Source organism: Microcaecilia unicolor, chromosome 4 (assembly GCF_901765095.1).
Source record: "Microcaecilia unicolor chromosome 4, aMicUni1.1, whole genome shotgun sequence".
In the NCBI taxonomy this organism is placed as follows: Eukaryota; Metazoa; Chordata; class Amphibia; order Gymnophiona; family Siphonopidae; genus Microcaecilia; species Microcaecilia unicolor.
The window spans coordinates 11,486,699-11,514,254 of NC_044034.1; the positions used below are offsets into that span (position 1 = coordinate 11,486,699).

The 27,556-nt window shown below is 47.2% G+C and overlaps 2 protein-coding genes across 5 annotated transcripts in view; one reads left to right on the forward strand and one right to left on the reverse strand.

The window, feature by feature from the left end:
• LOC115468316 (E3 ubiquitin-protein ligase TRIM39-like) overlaps positions 1 to 13,084 on the reverse strand; it is a 39,958-nt gene extending 26,874 nt beyond the window's left edge. The window contains exons 1-3 of the mRNA XM_030199959.1: positions 12,671 to 13,084; positions 11,356 to 11,436; positions 9,656 to 9,886 (exon numbers count right to left, since the gene is read on the reverse strand). Coding sequence (XP_030055819.1) covers positions 9,656 to 9,886; positions 11,356 to 11,436; positions 12,671 to 13,084 — 726 coding nt within the window. The remainder of the gene's footprint in view (positions 1 to 9,655; positions 9,887 to 11,355; positions 11,437 to 12,670) is intronic.
• The window catches only part of LOC115468286 (E3 ubiquitin-protein ligase TRIM39-like), an 875,973-nt gene that overhangs the window by 812,605 nt on the left and 35,812 nt on the right, over positions 1 to 27,556 (forward strand). The gene's annotated exons all lie outside the window — the stretch shown is intronic.

A 27,556-nucleotide genomic window follows, 5' to 3' on the forward strand; every position in this document is an offset into this window, starting at 1 on the left:
CAGTCCGGGAGCGTGGGATCGGAGTCAGAGGGTACCCATCCCAGAATCAGGGTGGTGCCAATGCAAAGGGTCACCATGCAGGGAGGTCAGGATTTATACAATTAAGAGGGTCACAGTCTTTGGGAATCATATTCTCAGGGATAGACATGGACAGGAGCATTGTAGAAAGTGTATATAGTCATGCTGAAGAGCATCTGTAAATAAATCCAGGACTGAGAAGTTCTGAGAGAAGAGGACATTTCTCTGGTAAGTGAACACTATTTTGCTTTGTGCTTTGGGAACTTAAAGATTGGGGTTTAATGGAGGAATTGTAGGTTAGTGATAGGCAAAATACAAATATAAAAAAGCAAATATTATCAACTAATCTCCATCATCTTTTCCCCTTAGTTTTAAAACTTGAACTTTGTACCACAGCATTAACAGACTCTAGCAGGCACTGCAGGATCTAGTTTAAAATTAAGGGGGAATAAAAAGAGAGAGAGAGAGAAAAGCAAGCATTATTAACTAGTTGCCGTGGAGGGGCATAATCAAATGGGGGCGACCATCTCTAATGACGTTCCGGCAAAGGGGCAGGGAAACCCGTATTATTGAAACAAGATGGACGTCCATCTTTCGTTTTATTATGTGTCATATGTGTGTATCCGATGCAAAGAGTTCCTAACTCTCAGAGAATGTGTCTGTTCTCTTGAGGCTAGAGTAGCAGACTTGGTGGAGCTGAGGGAGACAGAGAGGTACATAGAAGAGACCTACAGGGATGTTGTAGAGAAGTCCCATCTCCAGTCTGATAGCTCTTGTGCTACCTTGGAGGAGGGAGGTCTCCTAGAAGGACAGCATCACCTTGGTGAAGTAGGAAGTACTCCTGTAGCCAGGACCTGCCTACCAGGGGATGTACTATCCTCTTGCACCGAGGATATGTCTCCAAATGCTGACCGGGAGGGAAAGGTTAGGACAGCTGCTTTAGTTGGTGATTCGATCATTAGGTATATAGATAGCTGGATGGCTGGTGGACATGAGGATCACCTGGTGACTTGCCTGCCTGGTGCGAAGGTGGGGGACCTCACGCGTCACCTAGATAGGATTTTAGATAGTGCTGGGGAGGAGCCAGCTGTCTTGGTACATGTGGGTACCAATGACAGGAAAATGTGGGAGAGAGGTTCTGGAAGCCAAATTTAGGCTCTTAGGTAGAAAGCTCAAATCCAGAACCTCTAGGGTAGCATTTTCTGAAGTGCTACCCATTCCACGCGCAGAGCCCAAGAGAGAGGCACAGCTCCGTAGTCTCAATGCATGTGAGATGATGGTGCAGGGAGGAGGGTTTTAGATTTGTTAGGAACTGGGCAACATTCTGGGAAATGGGGGAGCCTATTCTGAAAGGATGGGCTCCACCTTAACCAGGGTGGAACCAGGCTGCTGGCATCAGCATTTAAAAATGAGATAGAGCAGCTTTTAAACTAGAAACTGGAGGAAGGCTGACAATTGATCAAAAGCACATGGTTCGGAATAAGGTATCTTTCAAAGATATCACCAAAACAGGGTATCCCGATAGTGAGGATGCAAAAGAGACCGTAGTAGATCAGGTGTCCTTAAATACAAATAAAAATCAGACACGATTGCAAATTAATACTGTCAAGTACTGAGCATGATGTAAATAGGAACAACAAACATAGTTTGAAATGTCTATATGCGAAAGCCAGAAGCCTAAGCAATAAGATGGGGGAGTTAGAATATATTGCACTAAATGAAAAATTAGATATAACAGGCATCTCTGAGACCTGGTGGAAGGAGGATAACCAGTGGGACACTGTCATACTGGGGTACAAATTATATCGTAGTGATAGGGTGGATCGAATTGGTGGAGGGGTAGAATTGTATATTAGGGAGAGCCTTGAATCAAATAGATTGAACATTCTGCAGAAAACAAAACACATCTTGGAATCACTATGGATTGAAAGTCCATGTGTAAAGGGGAAAAGGATAGCGATACGAGTATACTACCGTCCGCCTGACCAGGATGAACAAATGGATGCAGAAATGTTAAAGGAAATTAGGGACGCAAACATACTGGGCTACACAATAATAATGGGTGATTTCAATTACCCTGATATTGACTGGGTAAATGTAACATCAGGGCACGCTATGGAGGTAAAATTCCTTGACGAAATCAAGGACTGCTTTATGGAGCAGCTGGTACAGGAGCCGACGAGAGAAAGAAAAATTCTAGACCTAGTCCTTAGTGGAGCACATGATCTGGTGCGGGAGGTAATGGTGATTGGGCCGCTTGGTAACAGTGATCATAATATGATCAGATTTGATATTAGCTTTGAAGTAAGTATGCATAGGAAATCAAATACATTAGCGTTTAACTTTAAAAAAGGAGATTATGATAAAATGAGAAAAACGGTGAAAAAAAACTTAGAGGAGCGACTGCGAGGGTCAAAAATTTACATCAGGCATGGATGCTGTTCAAAAACACCATCCTGGAAGCCCAAGCCAAATATATTCCGCATATTAAAAAAGGAGAACGGAAGACCAACCGACAGCCGGCATTGTTAAAAAGTGAGGTGAAGGAAGCTATTAGAGCTAAAAGAAAATCCTTCAGAAAATGGAAGAAGGAACCAACTGAAAATAATAAGAAACAGCATAAGAAATGTGAAGTCAAATGCAAAGCAATGATAAGGAAGGCTAAGAGGGACTTCGAAAAAAAGATTGCGTTGGAGGCAAAAACACATAGTAAAATTTTTTTTAGGTATATTAAAAGCAGGAAGCCGCCAAAATAATCGGTTGGACCGCTAGATGACCGAGGAGTAAAAGGGGTGATCGGGGAAGACAAAGCCATAGCGGAAAGATTAAATTAATTCTTTGCTTCGGTCTTCACCGAGGAAGATTTGGTTGAGATACCGGTGCCAGAAATGGTATTCGAAGCTGATGAGTCGGAGAAACTGAAAGAATTCTCTATAAACCTGGAGGATGTAATGGGGCAGTTCTACAAATAGAAAAGTAGCAAATCTCCTGGACCGGATGGTATTCATCCCAGAGTACTGATAGAACTGAAAAATGAACTTGCAGAGCTATTGTTAGTAATATGTAATTTATTCTTAAAATTGAGTGTGGTACCGGAAGATTGGAGGGTGGCCAATGTAACACCGATTTTTAAAAAAGGTTCCAGAGGAGAACCGGGAAATTATAGACCGGTGAGTCTGACGTTGGTGCCGGGCAAAATGGTGGAGACTATTATAAAGAACAAAATTACAGAGCATATTCAATAGCATGGATTAATGAGACAAAGAGGGTCATAATCAAAAGGGACGCCTAAGTTTTTCTGAGGACGTCCATCTTTCGTTTCGTTAATACGGTCGGGGATGCCCAAATCTTGAAATTTAGGTCGACCTTAGAGATGGTCATCATTAGACTTGAAATTGGTCATTTCTGATTTTTAGCCATAATGGAAACTGAGGACTCCCATCTCAGAAACTACCAAATCCAAGCCTTTGGTCATGGGACAAGCCAGCATTTGTAGTGCACTGGTCCCCCTAACATGACAGGACACCAACCGGGCACCCTAGGGAACACTGTAGTGGACTTCACAAATTGCTCCCAGGTGCATAGCTCCCTTACCTTGTGTGCTGAGCCCTCTAAAACCACCCCAAATCCCATTACCCACAACTGTACACCACTACCATAGCCCTTATGGGTGAAGGGGGGCACATAGAAGTGGGTACAGTGGGTTTCTGGTGGGTTTTGGAGGGCTCACATTTACCACTACAAGTGTAACAGGTGTGGGGGTGATGGTCCTGGGTCCACCTGCCTGAAGTGCACTGCACCCACTAAAACTGCTCCAGGGACCTGCATACTCCTGCAATGGACCTGAGTATGACATTTGAGGCTGGCATAGAGACTGGCAAGAAATATTTTTAAAGAATTTTTTTGAGGTTGGAAGGGTGTTAGTGACCACTGGGGGAGTAAGGGGAGGTCATCCCCGATTCTCTCCAGTGCTCATCTGGTCAGTTCGGGCACCTTTTCGTGGCTTGGTCGTAACAAAAAATGACCAAGTAAATTCGTCCAAGTGCTTGTCAGGGACGCTGTTCTTTTTTCGATTATGGGTCAAGGACGCCCAAGTTCCGCCTTTGCAATGCCTCTGATAAGCCCCCAGGAACTTTGGTCGTCCCCGCAATGGAAAGCAGTTGGGGACGCCCAAAATCGGCTTTCGATTATGCCGATTTAGGCTACCATGGGAGAAGGACGCCCATCTTCCGATTTGTGTCGAAAGATGGGCGTCCTTCTCTTTCGAAAATAAGCCTGATAGTCAACATGGATTTAGTGAAGGGAAATCTTGCCTCACCAATCTATTACATTTCTTTGAAGGGGTGAACAAACATGTGGATAAAGGTGAGCCGGTTGATATTGTGTATCTGGATTTTCAGAAGGTGTTTGACAAAGTACCTCATGAGAGACTCTAGAGGAAATTGGAGAGTCATGGGATAGGAGATAGTGTTCTATTGTTTATTTATTTATTTTATTTATTTGCATTTGTATCCCACATTTTCCCACCTATTTGCGGGCTCAGTGTGGCTTATAATACATTGTGAATGATGGAAATTACAATTTGTTACAGTACGCTTATGGGTTACATTGTGAAGAGTTGTGGGACGACAGAGTAGAGTCAGGATATCATTTGGGAATAGAACAATGGAATATAACAATGGGGAAGTTGAGAGGGCGGTAAAACAGTATCAAGGGAACATAAAGGTCTAGCAAATTTAGCTGTGGGTAGAGTATTAAGAGTGGTGAGGATACCGGAGAAGAGAATTCAGAAGAGAGTGTATTGATGCGTATCTATTAGTGTGTATGGACTTCATGTGTTTTGATCCTTGCAGTAGATTTTCTCAAAGAGATAAGTCTTCAGTAGTTTGCGGAAGTCGGTTAGTTCGTAGATTGTTTTCAAGTTGCGTGGTAGTGTGTTCCAGAATTGCGTGCTCATGTAAGCGAAGGTTGATCCGTGCAGTACTTTGTATTTTATGCCTTTGCACTTGGGGAAATGGAGATTGAGGAAGGTTCGGGACAATCTTTTAGCGTTTCTGGGTGGCAGGTCTATTAAATCAGACATGTATGCAGGGGCTTCACCGTGAATGATTTTGTGGACTAAGGTGCATACTTTAAAAGTGATACGTTCCTTGAGTGGGAACCAGTGTAGTTTCTCCCGTAAGGGTCTTGCACTTTTGTATTTTGGTTTTCCGAAGATGAGTCTGGCTGCTGTATTCTGGGCTGTTTGAAGTTTCCTCAGTATTTGTTCTTTGCAGCCCGCGTGTAGTGAATTACAATAATCCAAGTGACTGAGTACGAGTGATTGCACTAGGGTGCGGAAGACAGATCTTGGAAAGAATGGTCTTATTCTTTTCAGTTTCCACATGGAGTAGAACATTTTTTTGGTTGTGTTGTTTGCATGAGTCTCAAGTGTTAGGTGGCGGTCAATAGTGACTCCAAGGATTTTTAAAGTTTCTGAGATTGGCAGATTTAGTTTAGGTGTGTTGATGGCAGTAAATTTATTCGTGTTGTATTGGGAGGTAAGTATGAGGCATTGAGTTTTTTCTGCGTTCAGTTTCAGTCTGAATGCATCTGCCCAGGTGTTCATGATGTGTAGACTGTGGTTGATTTCATTAGAGATTTCATTAATGTTTTTTTTGAATGGAATATATATCGTTACATCATCGGCATATATGTACGGGTTAAGGTTATGGTTTCATAGAAGTTTTGCCAGGGGAGCCATCATTAGATTGAAAATAGTTGGTGAGATGGGGATCCTTGCGGTACTCCACAATCGGGTGTCCATGCAGCAGATATGGTTGTGTTTGATGTGACTTGATATGAGCATAAGGTTAAGAACCCTTTGAACTAGTTTAAGACATTGCCTCCAATGCCAAAATATTCAAGAATGTGTAGTAGGATTCCGTGGTCAACCATATCAAAGGCACTTGACATGTCAAATTGTAAGAGGAGTATATTGGTGCCGGTTGCAATCATTTGTTTAAATTTGGTCATTAGGGTGATTAATACTGTTTCTGTGCTATGATTTGACCGGAATCCTGATTGGGAATCATGTAGTATGGAGAACTTGTTGAGGTAGTTTGTGAGTTGTTTGGTAACCATCCCTTCGGTTATTTTGGTTATTAGTGGTATAGATGCTACTGGTCTGTAGTTGGTTATTTCGCTTGCGTTTTTCTTTGTGTCCTTGGGTATTGGGGTGAGTAAAATGTTTCCCTTTTCTTTTGCGAAAAGTCCGTTTTGTAGCATGAAATTCATGTGGTTAGTTAGGTCTATTATGAATTGTTGAGGGGCTGATTTCATGAGGTTGTTTGGGCAGATATCTAGTTTGCAATGGGATTTGGCGAATCTTTTGAGCATTTTAGAGATGAGGTCCTCTGACAGTAGTTCGAATTCGGTCCAGATCCTGTCTGCCGGGTATATTTCGTCTTCTGGGTCTAGACAGTTTAGGAGTATTGCGTATTCTGTAGGGCTGGTTGGTATTTTATGTCGTAGTTGTATGATTTTTTCCTTGAAGTATTTCGCGAGGTCGTCGACCCCTGGTGTATCTTTGCTGTTGTTTGTAACTGGTGTGGTGTCTAGCAATTTGTTTACAAGGTAGAAGAGTTTGTGTGTGTCTTTGTAGTTTGGTCCAATCATTGTTTTGTAGTGTAGTCTTTTAGTCTGTTTTATGGTATATTTGTATTTCCTCCGAAGTGATTTCCAGGCAATCAGTGTGTGTTCGTCTTTCTTTTTGTTCCATGTGCTTTCTAGTTTTCTGACTTGTGTTTTGAGTTTTTTCAGCTCTTCGGTGAACCATGAGTTTGGTTTTATCCTGTGTGATGTTCTGGTTTGGATTGGGGCGATTGTGTCTAGTGTTGTCTTACTTATGTCGTCCCATTCTTGGAGGAATTGAATGGTGTCTGTGTTTGTTGACCATTCGTTTTGGTAGACCTGTTGCCAGAATGTTGAGGGGTCTATTTTTCCTCTCGTGGTGTATGTTGTTCGTTCATGTTTGTTAATTGCGTTTCTGTGTATTTTTCGCCAGTGGAGGGAGACGTGCTTTATGGTGGTCTGTCCATGGTGTGGGTGTCTATCTTGTATCTGTAAGTAGGAGGGTTGAGTCTGGGTCGAATTTGTGTGTAATGATATCCAGTGTGTGTCCTTTTTCATGTGTTGGTTGATTATTAGGTGCGTGTAGATCCCAGAGTTTTAAGAATTCTTTGCATTCTTGTGTGCCTGTTGAGGTGTCGTCCTCGAGGTGTAGGTTGATGTTTCTTATTATGAGGATGTTTGAGGCAGAGACACATGTGTTAGAGATGAAGTCCATGAGTTGCGTTTGGGAGGCTTTCCATTTTCCTGGTGGTCTGTAGAATAGAATTGTATTGAGGTGTCCTTGTAGGTTCGGATGAGTGATTCTTGTTGAGGCAATTTCGAGTTGTTGTGAGGTGGATTCGCCAGTGTTTGTTATGGTGAATTCAGATTTGTAAATTATGGATATTCCGCCACCTGTTTTTCCATTTCTTGCCCAATGGGTGATTTTGTATTCTGGTGGACATGTCTCTATGATGGTGGGGTCTGTAGGGCCATGGAACCATGTTTCCGTGATGAACAGAAGGTCTAAATTCTCTGCGGTAATCCAGTCTAGTATGTCTATTGAATTGCTTACTGCTGATCTTGCGTTGATGTATCCTATTCGGATTAAGCGGTATGGATCCGTAGGGAGGTTAGATGTGTTTATTTTTGTTAGTTGTCTGTTTCCTCGGTCGTTGAATTTGTCGTTGTTTTTTTTTTTTTTCTCTTTCTGTTGGTGGGGTTCGTTTGTGGAGATTTTTCCTTTAGGTAGGTTATTGTATTTTTGGTCTGGTGGGTTGTTAATAGTTTGTACATAGAGTCGGTGGATTGTGGTTGGGTTGTTGTTGATGTTAGGGGTGGTCCATGCGTGGTAGATTATGGGAGTGAGGTAGATTATTATCAGTAGCTTATTAGTATGAATTATTAGTGTGAATTAAAAACTGGTTAAAAGATAGAAAACAGAGTAGAGTCAGTATTCTCAATGGAGAAGGGTAGCTAGTGGGGTTTCCAGGGGTCTGTGCTGGGACCGCTGCTTTTTAACATATTTATAAATGACCTAAAGATAGGAGTAGCTAGTGAGGTAATTAAATTTGCTGATGACACAAAGTTATTCAAAGTCATTAAATTGTGGGAGGATTTTGAAAAATTACAAGAGGACCTTACGAGACTGGGAGACTGGGCATCTAAATGGCAGATGACGTTTAATGTGAGCAAGTGCAAAGTGATGCATGTGGGAAAGAGGAACCCGAATTATAGCTACGTCATGCAAGGTTGTACGTTAGGAGTCACAGACCAAGAAAGGGATCTAGGTGTCGTCGTTGATGATACGTTGAAACCTTCTGCTCAGTGTGCTGCTGCGGCTAAGAAAGCAAATAGAATGTTAGGTATTATTAGGAAAGAAATGGAAAACAAAAATGAGGATATTATAATGCCTTTGTATCGCTCCATGGTGCTACCACACCTTGAATATTGTGTTCAATTCTGGTCGCCGCATCTCAAAAAAGATATAGTGGAATTAGAAAAGATGCAGAGAAGGCTAAAGCGAGTAGGGCTCTTCAGCTTGGAGAAAAGGCGGCTGAGGGGAGATATGATAGCGGTCTATAAAATAATAAGTGGAGTTGAACGGGTAGATGTGAAGTGTCTGTTTACGCTTTCCAAAAATACTAGGACTAGGGGGCATGCGATGAAGCTACAATGTAGTACTTTTAAAACGAATCGGAGAAATTTTTTTTCCACTCAACATGTAATTAAACTCTGGAATTAATTGCCAGAGAATATGGTACAGGCGGTTAGGTTAACGGAGTTTTAAAAAAGTTTGGCCGGCTTCCTAAAGGAAAAGTCCATAAACCATTATTAAATGGACTTGGGGAAAATCCACTATTTCTGGCATCAGCGGTATACAATGTTTAGTACTTTTTTGGGATCTTGCCAGGTATTTGCGAGCTGGATTGGCTACTGTGGAAAGAGGATGCTGGGCTTGATGGACCTTTGGTCTGTCCCAGTATGGCAATACTTATGTAAGATATATACTGACTCCCGAGTGCTCGTTGAACTTAAAAGAGTATAATGTATCTATTAAGACTGCCTATTTCGCAGCCAGTTTTGTTCTCCACAGTTTAAGTAGACTTGATTTTTTTCGGAGGGGCGGGGGTCCTGGTAGAGAAGAAATTCATCCCACCTGCTAACTCTTATTTTCCCAGGTGGAGACACCGAGTGCCAAGACAATGAGAGTCCGATAGATACTGGCCATGGGATCCATTTCTGGATCAGACCCTGAACCCAGAAATGCCCAGGACAGGGGCATTACATTTGTAACCCCACATTTGGTATCTTTTCACTCAGTGAGTCAAAAACACATAATTGTGGGTACATGTGTAGAGCACATACAACAATTTACATCTTCTTCAGAGGATTTGGCCATTTAAGCCCCATAAAATTATTTTAAAAGGTCTGGTGTTTTAAGTGCAGCCCTTATTATTATAAGACATTTTGATCTGCTACTTGAATTTCCTGATTCCTCCTGGAAGATCTGTAACCTCCTTAGAAAAATATTTGTTAATCTCACCTTCAGTAACTCGTTGGCCGGCTTCTGACTCTTCCCCTCTATCTCAGAGATCAGCTGCATGAGGGAGGAACTTTGCTCTTTTAGCTGGGTCTCATTTTCCCTCATTCTCTGGAGAATCTTCTTCTCTTCCTCCTTCAGTCTCGAGAGAAAGATCTGCTTCTCCTTATTCAGAAACTGGTGCAACTCTTCAAACTCAGACTCAACTATCTGTCTTTTCCTCTCTGTCTCTCTCTGGATTAAACAAGGAGAGATAATTCTCAGTAACACTAGAGTGATTTTGTTCCCAGAGCTCTGGATTCAGGTCTTTCAATGAACAAGAAATCTCTTTTGTTCTCAGCTGCATCTTCTCACACCCAAACCCATATTCCACACTTGCAGTGGCTCCATTACCTCCTCTCAGTGGTGGCTCTGGTACAGCACTTCCTCCTTTAACAGTGGTGACTCCAGCACAGCCTTCCTCCTCTCACCACCCACTCTTTTCCCAGCCTTCCTCTCTCACCATACTCAGAAGCTTATCCCCCTTTCACAATCTCCTCCATCCCCTGCCCATCAACTCCCTCTGCCTCTCTTCCCATGTGTACTGTACCCCAGGGGCATAGCCAGACAACAGATTTTGGGTGGGCCTAGGCAAGAATTGGGTGGGCACCAAGTGTTCTCCCCCTCCCCCCCACAAAAAAAAAATTTAACTCAGCTGGTGGGAAAACGCTTCTTTCCACCTTGGCAGCAGGCATGCACTGAAAACTGAATATGCGCAGGTGCTGGTGTTGTGGAAAGTAGCATTTTCGTTATCACCAGGGGGAAACCTTCAGCAGGCAGAGCTTGGGATTCCCACCAGTTACCACTAAACATGTGCTACTGTTGGGTGGGCCTGAGCCATAAATGGGTGGGCCCTTGCCCACCCAAGCCCACCTGTGGCTAAGCCACTGCTGTACCCATCCCGATACCACTGTTGTCTCCATATTGTTTCTAAGTGAGCAGAAGAGGGTTCTCCCTTCTTTCCTATTTTTACCCCTTACCACAAGCAGCCTCCATTTCTCTCTTCCCCAGCATCTACCCATTCTCTCCCTTCCTCAGTATTCATTAGTATCTCATTCTCCTCTCTCTCCTAGTGCAGCAATGCACACAATTCTGGGTTTGTCGGGGCTCCTACTATGGGCCCATTGATGCTTAAGTTGGTTTTCCAGGCTCACTCCAATATGACCAGCCACACTTTGGAGCCCAGCACGGCCCCGAATCAGGCCAAAGTTTTACCCAGTGGGCCTAGAACTTACTTCTTTCTCTTTTTCAGGCTTCCCCACACCAGAGACCCTTTCCGGCACGTGCAGAAACCCACAGCCATGCTATTGCTCCAATTCCTGCCACGTAACAGGCCCCAGTGCAACACAGCCCTGCAGCCATCCTTCCTGGCACCACAACAGCCCCAGAGACCCCCACTCTACACTGCTGGACTCCCTCAAGCCTGAGCCCTTTGCTCCTTTCCCATTTTGCATCCCACACCACACTACCTCTCTGCAAGAAATACAATGTTAACATTTTCCTTTGATCCACGTACAGATTCAGAATCTGCCTGTTTTCAGCCAATAAGGAACGAGGCAGATTGAATTTTATTATTCTCTTATTCAGGTGATTCAGGGGATTGATGTAGTGAGAGGAACAAAAACCTTGCAGAAACTGGCTCAGAAGGAGATACAGACACCCACCCTCAGCTCTTCAGTCGATTGAAAGTTCAGAAGACCTTCCAGATTCTTTCTCAGAGGCTTCAGGTGCATTTTAAGCTTTTCCTGTGAATATTAAAACATCCTTGATTAGCATGTGATTATTTTTATAACCACAATTTCAGACTCAACTGTAGATATGAGATGTTCCTTCCACTTTAGATCATTTCTTTAAGATAATTGAATTCTAAGGGGTCAAAAGTGATGTAACCAGGCAGAGTAGGTTCCTGCCTGGTTAAATTGTGCTTAACTGGCCATAAGCCAATATTAAACAACACTTTACAGAACAGCAGGAGAAGGACTTTGCTCCTGGATTTTGGCAGAGAACTGCAGTTGTAAAAGGCACAGAAAGGCAGTACATCGTCCCATTCCCTTTCCCCCCTAACCAGGCAAACTGCACCATGTACAAGGTGCCCTAACTCTAGCTGTTTAGGTACTTGGATACATAAGTAATGCCACACTGGGAAAAGACCAAGGGTCCATTGAGCCCAGCATCCTGTCCACAACAGCGGCCAATCCAGGCCAAGGGCACCTGGCGAGCTTCCCAAACGTACAAACATTCTATACATGTTATTCCTGGAATTGTGGATTTTTCCCAAGTCCATTTAGTACCGGTTTATGGACTTGTCCTTTAGGAAACTGTCTAACCCCTTTTCAAACTCTGCCAAGCTAACCGCCTTCACCACGTTCTCCGGCAATGAATTCCAGAGTTTAATTATGCGTTGGGTGAAGAAATATTTTCTCCGATTTGTTTTAAATTTACTACACTGTAGTTTTATTGCATGCCCCCTAGTCCTAGTATTTTTGGAAAGCGTGAACAGACGCTTCACATCCACCTGTTCCACTCCACTCATTATTTTATATGCCTCTATCATATCTCCCCTCAGCCTTCTCTTCTCAAAACTGAAAAGCCCTAGCCTCCTTAGTCTTTCTTCAAAGGGAAGTCGGCCCATCCCCACTATCATTTTAGTCGCCCTTCGCGGCACTTTTTCCAATTCTACTATATCTTTCTTGAGATGCGGCGACCAGAATTGAACACAATACTCAAGGTGCGGTCGCACCATGGAGCGATACAACGCTCCATGGAGTTTTGGCAATACCTCTATTCCTTCAGGGAGCCACAACTCACAGGCTGAATATTGACCCCTGAATGTATATGGAAGATTCCCAAATAAACAGCAGCCAGGGTTCAAATTTTGATGATTGATCTTACTGCTCATGTTTCAAACTCTGCTAATTCAACTGCTAGTTTTGTGATTGAAAATGTAAATTTTCAGTAATTTCATTAAATACAACACACCTTGTATTCCTGCAAAGCCTCCTCAATGGGGATCACGGTGTGAGATCTGTGATCTCTGGACTCTCTACAAATAAGGCAGATTGATCTCTGATCCTCTTCACAAAACAGCTTAAGCTTCTTTTCATGCTTCTCACACCGATTCTCCTCTTTGGGTCTCACTGAAGTCTGACTGAGCTTTTTTGCTATTTCTGTCACATTTGCCAGCTGCCTGTTAGATCTGAGGTTCCTCTGCTGAGATGTTTCCCTGCACTGGGGACAGGGGAAGTTTGTGTCTCTCCCCTCCCAGCTCTGAGTGATACAGGAGCGGCAGAAGTTGTGTCCACAGTCCGTAGTCACTGGATCTGTGAAATAATCCAGACAGATAGAACAAGAAGCTTCATGTCGCAGACTCTCAGCTGGGGTTCCAGTAGCCATGATTCTTACAAGGAATGAGAGCAAGAATTCAGTTTCTCTTTCAGATTATTAACTTGTAGTGACTTTGAAAATAAGGGAGTGTCTCTCTGAGGTAGGACCTTTGTCAGGGACTTTCTCTATTTTCAAGATACCAGGGCTGTCTGCCCTCCTATCAGTAAAGTTGCCATGTTGGTGGGAATACTGCCAAATTGGGCTGTTTCCAGTAACCACCCATTGTTTTTCTGAGAAAGCCACGGGTTGCAGGTTTTTGGGCGCTTTTTAGCCCTAGACTACGGGTTGGGTGCTTTTTTGCTGCCCCCGTAGTCACATTTTAAGAAGTACCGCTAGACGCTAGTCTGTGCAGCTGTAGCAGTCCTTGAGCTCCTATTGGTCCTAATTGGATCGAGGGAGATGGCATCCATGAAATTTGATTTGTGCGCCTTTTCTGTGTCACTCTCTGTCTCTCTCACTCCATTCTTCACCGGTGACACAGTGCCAGTGGTGGTCTCTGTGCCCCCCGGTCCCCTTGACCGTGGCTCCTCCACGTGGTCTGTGCCCTCTTGTAAGTCCAGGATGGAGGCTGGAGGGAGGGGAGGGAGCCGGAGAGCGGAGTGGATATGAGCTGCTGCGACCATGTTGCCGTGCTTAATTGTTCTTGGCATTTTTATTTAATCTCACTTATATTTTCAACCACTGCCATTGTTGCCAAACTTCTGCAGTCGCGGTGAGTGGCCAGTTTAAAGCTAGTGGCTGCTTGGCGGGTCTATGGGGGGCTGCCATTGGTGGATGGCAGTGTGAGGGGCGGGGCTAAGGGGGGAATAAAAAGAAGGTCCTCTGAGGCTCAGGGCGTTTTCCCTGTTCCTCGGAGGCGGTTTGCCCACCCGCCCGCCCTGGCATGAGTATGTGGGTTAGGAGGAAGTTTGTTTGGGAGCAGTTTTTCTGGTTGTGTTTTTTCATTACAGCAGATGGCCTGGGAGTTTGTCACAGCTGCAAAAAGAAGCAATCAAACCCCGAGCTACGGGAGCCATAGCTGGATAGATGGGGTCGAACGGGTCCCAGCTCCAAGGTTTAATGTCCAACTCCCAATAGAGAGCTATTCTCTTGCTTAATTTTTGAGAATTCAAGGACATCCTACCACCGCAACGCGGGAGGAACTCTTGCAGCTCACAGCAAGTAAAGAAGTTGCTCCAAAACATTTGAAACAAATAACGACTCATTAGAAACTGGAAACTCTTAAATCTGAAAATAACCAAACACAACAGATACACAGAAACTTCCAGGGAGGGTCTCTGGATTGATCTGTCGGGACTAATGGAAAGAAAATTAACAGATAATAACTAATTTTTCCTTCCATAGCATCCCACAGATCAATCCAGAGACTGGTGGGATGTACCCAAGCAGCACTTAAATAGAGTGGGACCCCGAGACCCCAGTTTGTAGCACCGAAGCCCCAAACGCCACCTCAGCCCTGGCTGCTACATCCAATCTATAGTGCTTTGAAAAAGTATGCACAGAGGACCAGGTAGCTGATCTACAAATCTCTTCCAAAGAAACCGACCTAGACTCCGCCACAGAAATCACCTGAGCCCTAGTGGAATGAGCTCGGAGTTGAACTGGCAGTTCCCTACCGAATGCGATGTACGCTGAAGCAATAGCTGCCTTTAACCAACGTGCCACCGTCGCCTTAGAAGTTTGCTGACCCTTCCTTGGACCTGCAAACAGAACAAACAGATGATCTGAACATTGGTCACTTCCAAATACCTGATAATAGCCCGCTTAACACCCAGACACCGAAGAGCACGAAACTCTCTCGGATGATCCTCCCTACGAAAAGAGGGAAGACATAGCTGCTGATTCAAATGAAAACGCGAAACAACTTTGGGCAAAAAGGACGGAACTGTCCGCAGAGTCACTCCTGTCTCCGTAAAATGAAGAAACGGATCTCTACAAGATAACGCCTGTATCTCCGAAACTCTCTTTGCAGAAGAAATAGCCACCAAAAATACTGTCTTCAACGTCAAGTCCTTAACCGACAATTGAGACAGCGGTTCAAAAGGAGGCCGCTGTAAGGCCTTCAACACCAAATTCAAATTCCAGGAAGGAAAACCCGAGGTACATGGCGGGCGCAATTGATTCAGCCCGCGCAAAAAACGCACAATATCCGGATGAGCCGCTAAGGAAGCCCCCTGTAATCAGCCTCAAAAACATGCCAAGGCCGCCACCTGAACCTTCAAAGAGTTCAACGACAAACATTTGTCCAGCCCGTCCTGCAAAAACGCCAAGATAGAAGCGACCAGAGCCAAAAAAGCCAACAAACCAGCCTCCGTACACCATGCCTCAAAGATGCGCCAGACTCTAGCATTCGCAGAAGAGGTGGAACGCTTCCTAGCTCGCAACATAGTGGCAATCACCTTATCCGGATATCCTTTCTTCCTCAATATATAAGTACATAAGCACTGCCACGCTGTGAAAAGACCAAAGGTCCATCAAGCCCAGCACTCCGTCTCTGACAGCGGCCAATCCAGGCTCCAAGAACCTGGCAAAAAACAGAAATTTAATAATGATCAATGGACTTTTCCTTCAGGAATATGTCCAAACCCCCTTTAAACTCAGCAAGGCCAGCTGCCGTCACTACCTTCTCCGACAATGAGTTCCAGAGTCTAACCACGCGCTGAGTAAAGAAAAACTTTCTCTAATTTGTTTTAAACCTACCACATTCTAATTTCATCTTGTGTCCCCTAGTTCTATTATTGTTAGAAAGCGTAAACAAATGCTTCACATCTGTCCGCTCTACCCCACTCATTATTTTGTAGACCTCTATCATATCACCCCTCAGCCGCCTTTTCGACAGGCTAAAGAGTCCTAGCCTTCTTAACCTCTCCTCATAAGGTAGCCGTCCCATCCCTTTTATCATTTTCATCACCCTTCTCTGCACCTTCTCCAATTCCTTTATATCTTTTTTGAAATGAGGCGACCAGAACTGAACACAATACTCCAGGTGCGGTCGCACCATGGAGGGATATAACGGCATTATAACATCCTCATGCTTGTTTTCCATCCCTTTTCTAATAATGCTCAACATTCTGTTCGCCTTCTTAGCCGCCGCAGCACATTGAGCGGAAGATTTCAACGTCCTATCCACGATGACACCCAGATCCCTTTCTCGGTCCGTAACTCCTAAAGTGGAACCTTGCATGACATAGCCGTAATTCGGATTCCTCCTTCCCATGTGCATCACTCTGCACTTGTCAACGTTGAACTTCATCTGCCATTTGGACGCCCAATCCCCCAGTCTCACGAGGTCCTCTTGTAATCTTTCACACTCCTCCCGCGACGAGACGACCCTGGATAACTTTGTGTCATCTGCGAATTTAATTACCTCACTAGTTACTCCCATCTCAAGGTCATTTATAAATATGTTAAAAAGCAGCGGTCCCAGCACAGACCCCTGAGGGACCCCACTAACTACCCTTCTCCATCGAGAATACTGACCATTCAACCCTACTCTCTGCTTTCTATCTTTTAACCAGCTCTTAATTCATAATAATACACTGCCTCCAATCCCATGACTCTCCAGTTTCCTTTGGAGTCTTTCATGAGGCACTTTGTCAAACGCCTTCTGAAAATCTAGATTTACAATATCAACTGGCTCCCCTTTGTCCACATGTTTGTTCACCCCCTCGAAAAAATGCAGTAGATTTGTGAGGCAAGACTTCCCTTCACTAAATCCGTGCTGACTTTGTCTCAGTAGCCCATGTTTTTGTATGTGCTCTGTAATTTTATTCTTAATAATAGCCTCCACCATTTTTCCCGGCACTGACGTCAGGCTCACCGGTCTATAATTTCCCAGATCTCCTCTGGAACCCTTTTTAAAAATCGGCGTTACATTGGCCACCCTCCAATCTTCCGGTACCACACCTGATTTTAGGGATAAATTGCGTATTACTAACAGTAGCTCCACAAGTTCATTTTTCAGCTCTATTAATACTCTGGGATGAATACCATCCGGTCCCGGCGATTTACTACTTTTTAGTTTGCAGAACTGCCCCATTACATCCTCCAAGTTTACAGAGAAATCATTTAGTCTTTCTGACTCGTCCGCTTCAAATACCTTTTCCGGCACCGGTATCCCTCCCTAATCCTCCTCAGTGAAGACCGAAGCAAAGAATTCATTTAATTTCTCCGCTACAGCTTTGTTTTCCCTGATCGCCCCTTTAACACCACCGTCGTCCAGCGGCCCTACCGATTCTTTAGCCGGCTTTCTGCTTTTAATATACCTAAAAAAAATTTTGCTATGTGTTTTCGCTTCTAACGCTAACTTTTTTTCAAAGTCCTCCTTAGCCCTCATCTCCTTTTTGCATTTGGCTTGACATTCCTTATGCTTTATCTTATTGTCTTCCATCGGTTCCCTTCTCCATTTTCTGAAGGATTGTTTTTTGGCTCTAATAGCTTCCTTTACCTTACCGTTTAGCCACGCTGGCTGACGTTTGGTCTTTTTTCCTCTTTTTCTAATACGCGGAATATATTTGTCCTGTACTTCTAGGATGATGTTTTTGAACGGCATCCACGCCTGATTCAAGTTTTTTACCCTTTCAGCTGCTCCCTTCAGTCTTTTTTTCACCGTTCTCCTCATTTTATCGTAGTCTCCCTTTTTAAAGTTAAACGCTAGTGTATTTGATTTCCTGTGTTCACTTACTTCGTAGCCAATATCAAAACTGATCATATTATGATCACTGTTATCAAGCGGCCCTGCACCGTTACCCCCCGAACCAGATCATGAGCCCCGCTAATGATTAAGTCTAGTATTTTCCCTTCTCTCGTCGGCTCCTGAACCAGCTGTTCCATGAAGCCGTCCTTGATTTCATCAAGAAATTTCACCTCCCTTGCGTGTACCAATGTTTCATTCACCCAGTCTATATCCGGATAATTGAAGTCACCCATTAATATTACATTGCCCTTTTTATTCACTTCCCTAATTTCCCTTGACATTGCTGCGTCCGTCTGCTCGTCTTGGCCAGGCGGACGGTAGTACACTCCTATCACCATCCCTTTTCCCGTGGAATTTTAATCCACAAGGATTCCAATCGAGGTTTTGTCTCCTGCAATATTTGCAGCCTATCTGAGCCAAGGTTCTCATTTACATACATTGCTACCCCTTTCAATAGCCAGGCCGAAAGACCAAATGGGGAGGGATCCTCCTTAAGGATGGGACCTTGAACCAACAGCCCCCGATGAGCAGGCAGCCATAACGGCTTGTCGACCCGCAGACGTACCAGATCTGCGTACCATGGGCGTCTGGGCCAATCTGGCCCCACAAAGATCACCCGACCCGGATGATTCACCACTCGTCCCAAAATCCTGCCTATCATTGGCCACGGAGGAAAAACATACAGAAGAACTGTTTGAGGCCAAGGCTGAAGAAGCGCATCGATCCCCTGAGACTGGAGATCCCTGCCGCGGCTGAAAAATTGCAGCACTTTAGCATTGAACGCTCATGCCATCAGATCCCAAACTGGAACTCCCCAATAACTCGTGATTAACGAAAACGCCTGATCGGACAGCTCCCACTCCCCCGCATCCAACATATGGCGGCTCAGAAAATCCACTTCTGTGTTGAGAGTTCCCCGCTAGGTGGGCTGCCGAGAGCTGAGTCAAGTGCTCCTCTGCCCACTGACAAAGCCACGCTGCCTCCTTGGCCAGTAGAGCACTCCTGGTGCCCCCCTGCCGATTGATATAGGCTACTGCCATTGCGTTGTCAGAAAGAACACGAACCGGCCTCTCTGCTACCTCCGCGTGAAAGGCTAGTAACGCAAGGTGCACCGCCCTCAGTTCCAACCGATTGATGGACCAAGCTGCCTCTGTCGGAGACTACGTCCCCTGTGCCATGAACCCCCGACAATGAGCCCCCCATCCGGAAAGGCTGGCATCTGTCATCACCACTATCCAGTCAGTTACCGACAGGGGCATCCCCAGATTCAACTTGTCGGTTCAAAGCCACCAACGCATTTCCATCCTGACCATAGGTTCCCATGATAATTGGACTGAGTAATCCTCCAATACTGGAGACCAGCGGCTCAATAGGGACTGCTGCAGACACCTCATGTGACTCCTGGCCGATGGAACCACTTCCAACATGGCTGCCAGGGACCCCAACACCTGAACATAGTCCCAGGCCTTGGGCGCCAGCATGCTCAGCAGCCCCTGTACCTACTGCTGCAGTTTCAATCTCCGGCTTTCTGGCAAGAAGACTCTGCCCACCCGGGTGTCGAAGAGAACTCCAAGGTATTCCAGGGACTGAGATGGAACCAAATGACTCTTGTCCAAGTTGACGACCTATCCCAACGACCGCAGTACAGCGACGACCCTGTCTGTCGCCTGGACGCTGTCCCGAAAAGACAGAGCTCGTATCAACCAGTCATTGAGATATGGGTGCACTTGCACCCCGTCCTGTTGCAGAAACGCTGCGACCACTACCATAACCTTGGAAAATGTCCGAGGAGCAATAGCCAGGCCGAAAGGAAGGGCCTGAAACTGAAAGTGTTGACCCAGCACAGCAAACCAAAGAAACCGATGGTGAGGCGGCCAAATGGGAATGTGCAAGTAAGCTTCCTTGAGATCGAGGGAAGTAAGAAACTCCCCCGGCTGAAATGCTGCTATCATGGCCCGCAGAGTCTCCATACGAAAGTGACGGCTGTTGCTTCTGAGAAAAATTAGATTTAGAGAAGGCCACCGACCTGCCTGGGCGATAACGCCTTGCCTTCCGAAACCATGTCCGAGAAGGACCAGCGCGAGACGCAGCTCTAGGCCTGTCCTCTGGTAAACGACGCCCCTTCGAGTCACCTAGATCTTTAAAAATCTGATCCAGCTCATCTCCAAACAGCAGCTTGCCCTTAAAGGGTAAACGAGCAAAACGAGACTTGGAAGCTGTATCTGCCGACCAGTGACGAAGCCACAGCCAATGGCGAGCCACCACTGAAAGGGTCACCTCCTTGGCCGAAGCCAGAAGAATATTGTACAACAAGTCCGCCAAATACGCGAGACCAGACTCGAGCGAAGGCAATTTTGCCACCAGACATGCTCGGGCTGCAAGCACAATGCTGCTACTTCTAAGGAAGCCTTTAAGGAAGACTCTAACTTCCTCTCCTGAGGGTCCTTAAGGGCCGTCCCACCTTCCACTGGCAAGTAGTTCTCTTAGTCACTGCTGTGATCAAAGAATCTACTGCGGGTAACTGCAACCCTTCTCATTCTCTTTCTGGAAGCGGATATAAACACGTCACAGCTCTTGCCACGCGTAACCCTGCCTCCGGAGTGTCACATTGCGCCGCAATGAGCACCTTCATAGCACCATGAATGTGACAAGTACGAGGCGGCCTCTTAGTCCCTGACATTATAGATGGCGCCGAACCACTGCTGTCCGGCGCCGAGATATTCAGAACTTCCAAGGCGCTGACAATTAGGCTCGCCAATTCATCCTGCTGAAACAACCGAGCTGCAGTGGGATCATCAGCTCCTCCAAACTGCGACTGCTCCTCCTCCATCAAAACAGACCGGGGTCAGCCGGCCGTCATCTACATCAGAACCCACTGAGAGAGCTTCCGCCTCCTGCAAGTCCAAGCAATGCCTTTTAGGCAAAAAAGGAGGAGATGCCGAGGGATCATCCTGAGAGGTCCTAAAGCCATAATCACTGTCCAGCATCCCCCTGGACCTTTTTAGCAAAAAGGCTCTATGCAAGAGGAGAACAAACTCGGGAGAAAAGGGCATTCCCGATTCCCCAGTCTGACCTCCTGCCCAAGGCAGGGACTGCCCCACGGCAAGGGGAGGCCCAAAAAACGGCTCTCCCCCCGAATCCAAGATGGCACTCACTCCATCTTTGCACGGGAAAAACCTCGAGCCAGCACAGATTTCGCCTCCGCTCCTCTGGCGCCTGAACTCAGCGCTCCGGCCCCAGCTGATCGAGAATCAGCTGATTTATGCCCACGCTGAGCCGATGCTGATTCTACAGCCTCCTGCCCTTTTAAAGGCGCGACAGCGCCAAAATCATCTGCCGCCAGGTGGGAAGGACGCCCGGAGGATGCGGACAATGGGGCTGCCTGCCCTGCGACCCGCTCCGGCCGCTCCTACCCCGATGTCGATGCAGCCTGCCCTGAAGATCCCAGAGGGCAGACATCACAAGTGCCCGACGCTGCTCTCTGGTTTCCACACTGGGAGCAGCGTTTTACAGATTCGGACGGGGCTGCCATGTGCTCAGAGAACACTCAGCCCCCCCCACAAGCCCGGCTAAAACAACAGCTCCCCCCCCCCCCCCCCGTATCTGCAGCAGACTTATGCTTACTGCAAGGCTGCACACAGGAAAGTGAAGTAAAGAAAAAAGCTCCTTTTTTTTTTAAATTAGGAGAGTACCACTCACGTATCCAGGGAAGGAACCAGCGGGCGTGGGGGAGAAAGGGAGGGACCTGGCACCACCAGGTATCCCTGCTCAACTTAACAGAGTGCTCAACCCCGTGGGCACCTCAATTCATCCTGAGGGAACGAGCGAGGAGTCTCAAATCCAGAGAGCTGCAGAGTTATGACCATCCACCTGGTAGATAGAGAGAATACTGAGGTTGAGCTGGTGGCCAGTGTTGCCAGTTACCCGGTCCCCAAACCCACCCAAAAAGTTAACACCTCGCCCCCGCTGTCATCAACCCCGCCCCCACCGTCATAAACCCTGCCTCCGCCGTCATCAGCTCCACCTCCACCGTCATCAGCCCTGCCCAAAACGTCATCAACCCCGCCCAAAACATCATCAAACCCCGGCCAAAACATCATTAGCTCCGCCCCCGCGGACCAAAAAACCACACAAAAAACAGCGGAAACCCCCCCCCAAAATAGCCCAAAAAACCGCGACCCACAGTGGACAAATATTTCCCGCAGCGGGTCACGGAAAACCGCCCAATTGGGCAGGGTAAACCGCCCACCTGGCAACTGTGCTTCTGATTTGCTGTCGGAGACCCCAGGGAGAGCTGGGAGCTTGAGGGGCATGTAAGGCAATCTTGAGGGGCAGTGTGGAAGGCAGCCAATAGGAGCCAGGATCTGCTAAAGGGCATGAATTTGAACCAATGAAGTGGCAGGAGGCAGTCTGACCCATAGATTGGCGCAAATTTCAAGCCAATCCAGGGGACAGGAGGGGTGGAGCAAAGAAAAGAAGAGCAGTCCAGATGCAACCTGGGAGAGAGAAAGGCAAGCCCAGACAAAGAGAGGAGGCGGAAAGCATGCTCTGAGAGGGGAAGATTGGATCCAGGCAGGAGTGTGCAAGCTGGGGCAGAGAAGGGCATGCTCAGACAAGAAGAGGCAGCTGCAAGCTGGAGGAGAAGAAGATCAAACCCAAGCAGGAGTGAGCTGCAGGCTGGAAGAGAAGGACCCACTGACGAACCCCAGATGAAGAGAGAGAACTGGTGAGTCCTGTAAGGGGCTGGGCACTAAAGCAGACAGGAACAGAGGAGGAGGAGAAGGGGGTCTGGAGCGAGCTGGGAGCAAAAGAGGAGCTGTAGCAGTAGCCACAGAGGCCATTCTTCAGACAGAGAAGCAGAGGAGGAAGAGGGACCACACAGGGGAACTGAGACATGTTGGGAGCAGTGCAGAGCTGAATAGAGAGCACCGTGGCAAAGTCCCTGAATCCCAGAGAGAAGTCCACCCAGCGCATCCCTCCGTGTATGTGCTTGCCTGTCCAGAGAGGAGAAAGCTGGCCGTGTGAATGCCTGTCCTGTAAAGAAGAGGCCTATCCGGAAAGGGAAGAAGCCCCACAAGGAGAGAGACACCCCCCCCTGCACTGAGTGCCCAGACTCAAAAAGGAACTTTTTTTCAGAGTGTCTGCCAGCGTGAGTGTCTGCCTGCGGAGGATCCAGCACAGAAGCCTGCTGGTTCGAGTGTCCGCACCTAAGCGAGCCTGCCCTGGGGAAAGAGCTGCCCAGCCTAAGCCTCGAGCCCTGTGAGTGCCTGCAGTTAAGGGCCTGCCTTTAGGAGATTTAGTTTAGCAGTCCATCAGTGTGAGTAGCGGGTGGGTGTATAACAAAGTAAAAGAAAAAGGGGTCATGTTTTGGGAGGGCTAGATAGGAATTTCCCCTGCTTATCTTTTTATTTGAATTTAGTTAGCCCACAAGGTCCCTTGCCAAAGAAAATACTGATTGAGGTTAGCACACACACACACCGAGCACAGGGAGTCAGGATTTTCATTTTTTTAGTTCGTTGAGTCAGAGCAGTAGGTATCCTGGAGTTCCTGAGCCAGTGAGCTGACCTCACCAACCGAGGAGATGTGGATGTGGAGAAGACCAAGGTACTCAACGCAAGAGAGCAGCGATGCTAGTGAAGATTTGATACACCGGTAACATTATTGTGTGCACACAAATTGAAAATACATATATATATCAGATCTGAGTACAATAATTGGGGTTGTGTACATATTTGGGATGTTTTATGTTATTGCAGCAGTGGGGTTGGGGTCTTGGTAACTGTAATTGTAGTTTTGAACATCTTACTGCCTTTGTAACCTTATCACAAAGTATTTAACACCTTGCACTATTTTTGTGCAATACTAGCAAACTTTAATAATTGGTACCAACATTAAGGAACAGAACCAACGAGTGTTTCTATTTATTTTATCATTTAATAAAATATTTAATAATATTTTTTTTCTTGTCAAATCCCTTGGTTAAGTGGAGTTTATTTGGGAACCGTATTTGAAACTGTGACATTCCTATATATTTATTTCTTTAATTATTGTAATTTACCTGCTCCACGACTAGGGGGTTTACATTTATTTGAACCCCCCCCCCCCCCCCGGCCATAACCCAAACACCCACCTGCCTGTTTATCTTGCTCAAACCCTGCCGCCACTTACGGGCCGGCCTGGGAATGATATCAGACCAAATCAATGTGGTATCCGGGTACCAAATCATTACCAGGCGCAAGTCGTCCTTCACCGTATCAATCAGCCTCTTGCCCGTCAGACTGTCCACATTGTTGTCCTCCAAATGTATCAGCAACATTCGAGGATGTCGATGCCTTCCTCGCAACTGATGCAGCAATGACGTGAGCTGACTCCACCGCATTCCGTGCTCACCCCACCACGATATTTGGATGCCACGTGGTGCCAATCCCAGGTGGAGTCCTCCTGGGCACTTCGCTGCCCAAACGCCGGCCCAATGGACAAAGGAATGCCTGACAATCCATACTGAGTAGATGACACCACCACCTACAAAGGGGAGCCAACCAACAACATGCAGACCAGCAATAGTGCCAGGCGGCTACACACCCACTAACCTCCCCCCTCCCCCCACCGAACCGGTCCCCGCATGCTCTCCCCTATCAATCCCTCAGTCCGGCCTGATATAACCTCGATACACTCCTGATGGCCACCTGCCTATGCTTCCGATAGCGTCCGCCCCTAGTCCTGCCGATACGGAACAAATGTGTACCAAAATGCCTCAGATCTTCCCCCACACCCGTGAGACATTGGCGCAACACCACCACAAATTGGTATCTCGTCAACACCTCCCCATCCGCATGCACCAGCAAAGATTTAGGACCCGTGGGGCGGACCACTAAGTAAGCCTCTAACAATGCTACTGGACAGTAGTCCGCACTCGGAACCCCCCTCAACACAATATCGTGCTGCCTACTCCTCTTTGGTCCATTTTTGACCACAGCAATCTGATGCGTAACTGCCCATCCTGTATACAGACATTATCGCGCAATAGGCCAGTACACACGGCCACGGCCCTACATCGCTCTACTAGCTCTCCCACCCGAAAAGCCTCATAGAATGCCAAAGCAAAGGCGGTGCGGAAGAGCCTAACCTCGAAACCTGACCAGGCCACCTGGCCCACCCCCTGTAACAGCCGCACTAATAGCCCGTGCATGATAGGCCGACGCGTGTCCCCCACTGGAGGCACTGACCTCCCCCAGCCCTTCAACGCGCTACCGATCAAAAACTGGGAAACCAGCACACCCCATCCAAACGCCTTGCTGAAAAACATAAAACCCGCCAGATGCCTTCTGACCGCGCTGCGCTAACTACCAAGCTCCTTGGCACGCGCGATGTATGCTGCTAACACTCATCGGAAACCCGCCCCTCCAACCAACCCTGGCTGTTGAGAAAACCAGTCACCCTGTCAAAACCCCATACATAAGCTGTCCACGTGACTGGCGCTACCGAAGCCTTCAACATCCGCCACACCTCAGGTCTCTGAGTCGCCAAAGCTGCTCCAGCATCTGCTGCCCATCCCGATCCGCCCCTGGCGCCAAGGTCCTGAACGTCTGAAATTGAAAACGAGACAGCGCGTCAGCCACCCGATTAGCCATCCCCGGAACATGCCGCGCCCGTAAATGCACATTCAAATGTAAACAGCACAGCACCAGATCCCGTATTAGGGAATTCACTAATAAACAGCATGCAGTCTGCTTGTTCACCACCTCCTCTACCCCTCGGTTGTCACACCATACCACGATGCTCTTATTCCGCAGTCCTCCCGGCCACAACTCGCATGCGACGACAAACGGAAGCAGCTCTAAGAATGTAATGTTTTTTGTGATCCCAGACGCCACCCACTGGTCCGGCCAAGGAGCCGAGCACCAGGCACCTGCACAATACACCCCAAAACCGGAACCCCTCACTGCATCGGTAAACAACTGGAGATCAGCATGAGCCACTACTTCGCTCTGCAACGCTAACGTGCCATTGAACTCAGCCAAGAATTCCAACCACATCCGTAAATCTCTGCGCACCCCCACCGCCAGGCGAATATGGTGATGTGGCTGTGATATCCCTGAAGTTGCCACCGCCAGGCGCCTCAAAAAGGCACGCCCCATCGGGAGCACTCTACAAGCCAAATTTAAACTGCCTAATAAGGACTGAATGGCCTTGAGGGTGGCCTTTTTTTGCCTGTAGCACCCCTACGATCTGCGCCTCTAGCTGTTCTACCTTCCCCCGCGGTAACCACGCCACCATCCGTTCAGCGTCGATCTCAATACCCAGAAACGTCAAAACCGAAACTGGACCCTTCGTTTTGTCCGAGGCCAATGGGATACCAAACTCCGCTGCTACCGCCATGAAGGCCGCTAGTAATCGACCACAATTCCCCCCTTCCGGTGCCCCTATAAACAAGAAGTCATCCAGGTAATGCACTAACGTATCGAGACCCGCCCTCTGTGCTGTCACCCAGTGCACAAAGCACTCAAAATAGACGCAGGACACCGAACAACCCATCAGCAAACATCGATCCAATTAAAAGGCACTGTCGAAATGAAAACCGAGCAAGGGAAACGAGGATGGGTGCACCGAAAGCAGCCGAAAGGCCGCCTCAATATCCACCTTCGCCAACTGAGCACCCACGCCGCACTGGCGCACTATCCACACCGCACAGTCGAATGAGGTGTACTGGACCGAACAGCAATCTTTGGGGATAACCGTATTCACTGACTTGCCCTCCGGGTAAGAGAGGTTGTGGATGAGGCGAAATTTTCCCAGTGTTTTCTTCGGGATCACCGCCAGCGGGGAGATCATGAAAGGAGAAAAAGGGGGATCATCAAATGGCCCCGCGATCCGACACAAACTCAACTCCTCATCCAATTTCATGTGCACCACATCCCTCAGTCTAGAGATCGACACAGAGTTCCGCACCCAAGTTGACACTAGAGCGGGGTAGAGTAACAGATGTGAAGCGTTTGTTTACACTTTCTAACAATAATAGAACCAGGGGACACAAGACGAAATTAGAATGTGGTAGGTTTAAAACAAATTGGAGAAAGTTTTTCTTTACTCAGCGCGTAGTTAGACTCTGGAATTCATTGCCGGAGAAGATAGTGACGGCTGCTGGCCTTGCTGAGTTTAAAGGGGGTCTGGACAGATTCCTGAAGGAAAAGTCCATTGATCGTTATTAAATTTGGGGGGTTTTTGCCAGGTTCTTGGGGCCTGGATTGGCCGCTGTTGGAGACAGAGTGCTGGGCTTGATGGACCTTTGGTCTTTTCCCAGCGTAGCGGTGCTTATGTACCCGTTCTTGATAAGGAATAATAAACCCCTCCCGAAAACTGCGCTCCAGTGATTCAGCTGCCTACCGCGCCGGATATCGATGGACCCATGGCAGCATCGCATCGACCTGCACCGGCGTGGGGGCTCGCCCCATCCGCTCACTTAGCGAGGAGTGCACCCTCCCACTCCTTTCCTAGTACATTTAACCGCCGCGTGTACCTGCCCACACGTGGAACAGGCATGTCGGAATTTACAGTCTGGGAAAAGACATGCCGCTCGATTAAACCGCCAGCACACATCTGCCGGTGCGCCTGGCCCGGCCCCAACAACACCGCCCTCACCTCTTCTTGTGGTCTGAAAGGGCCGATTACTCGAGGCCTGCGGAACCCCCCCTTCCTACTCCCCCCGCCCCCACTGCGCGGGGTGCCATGTGGACTAACCATAAATTGATATCCTGGGTCCCCCACGACATGTGCAAGTTCTCCTC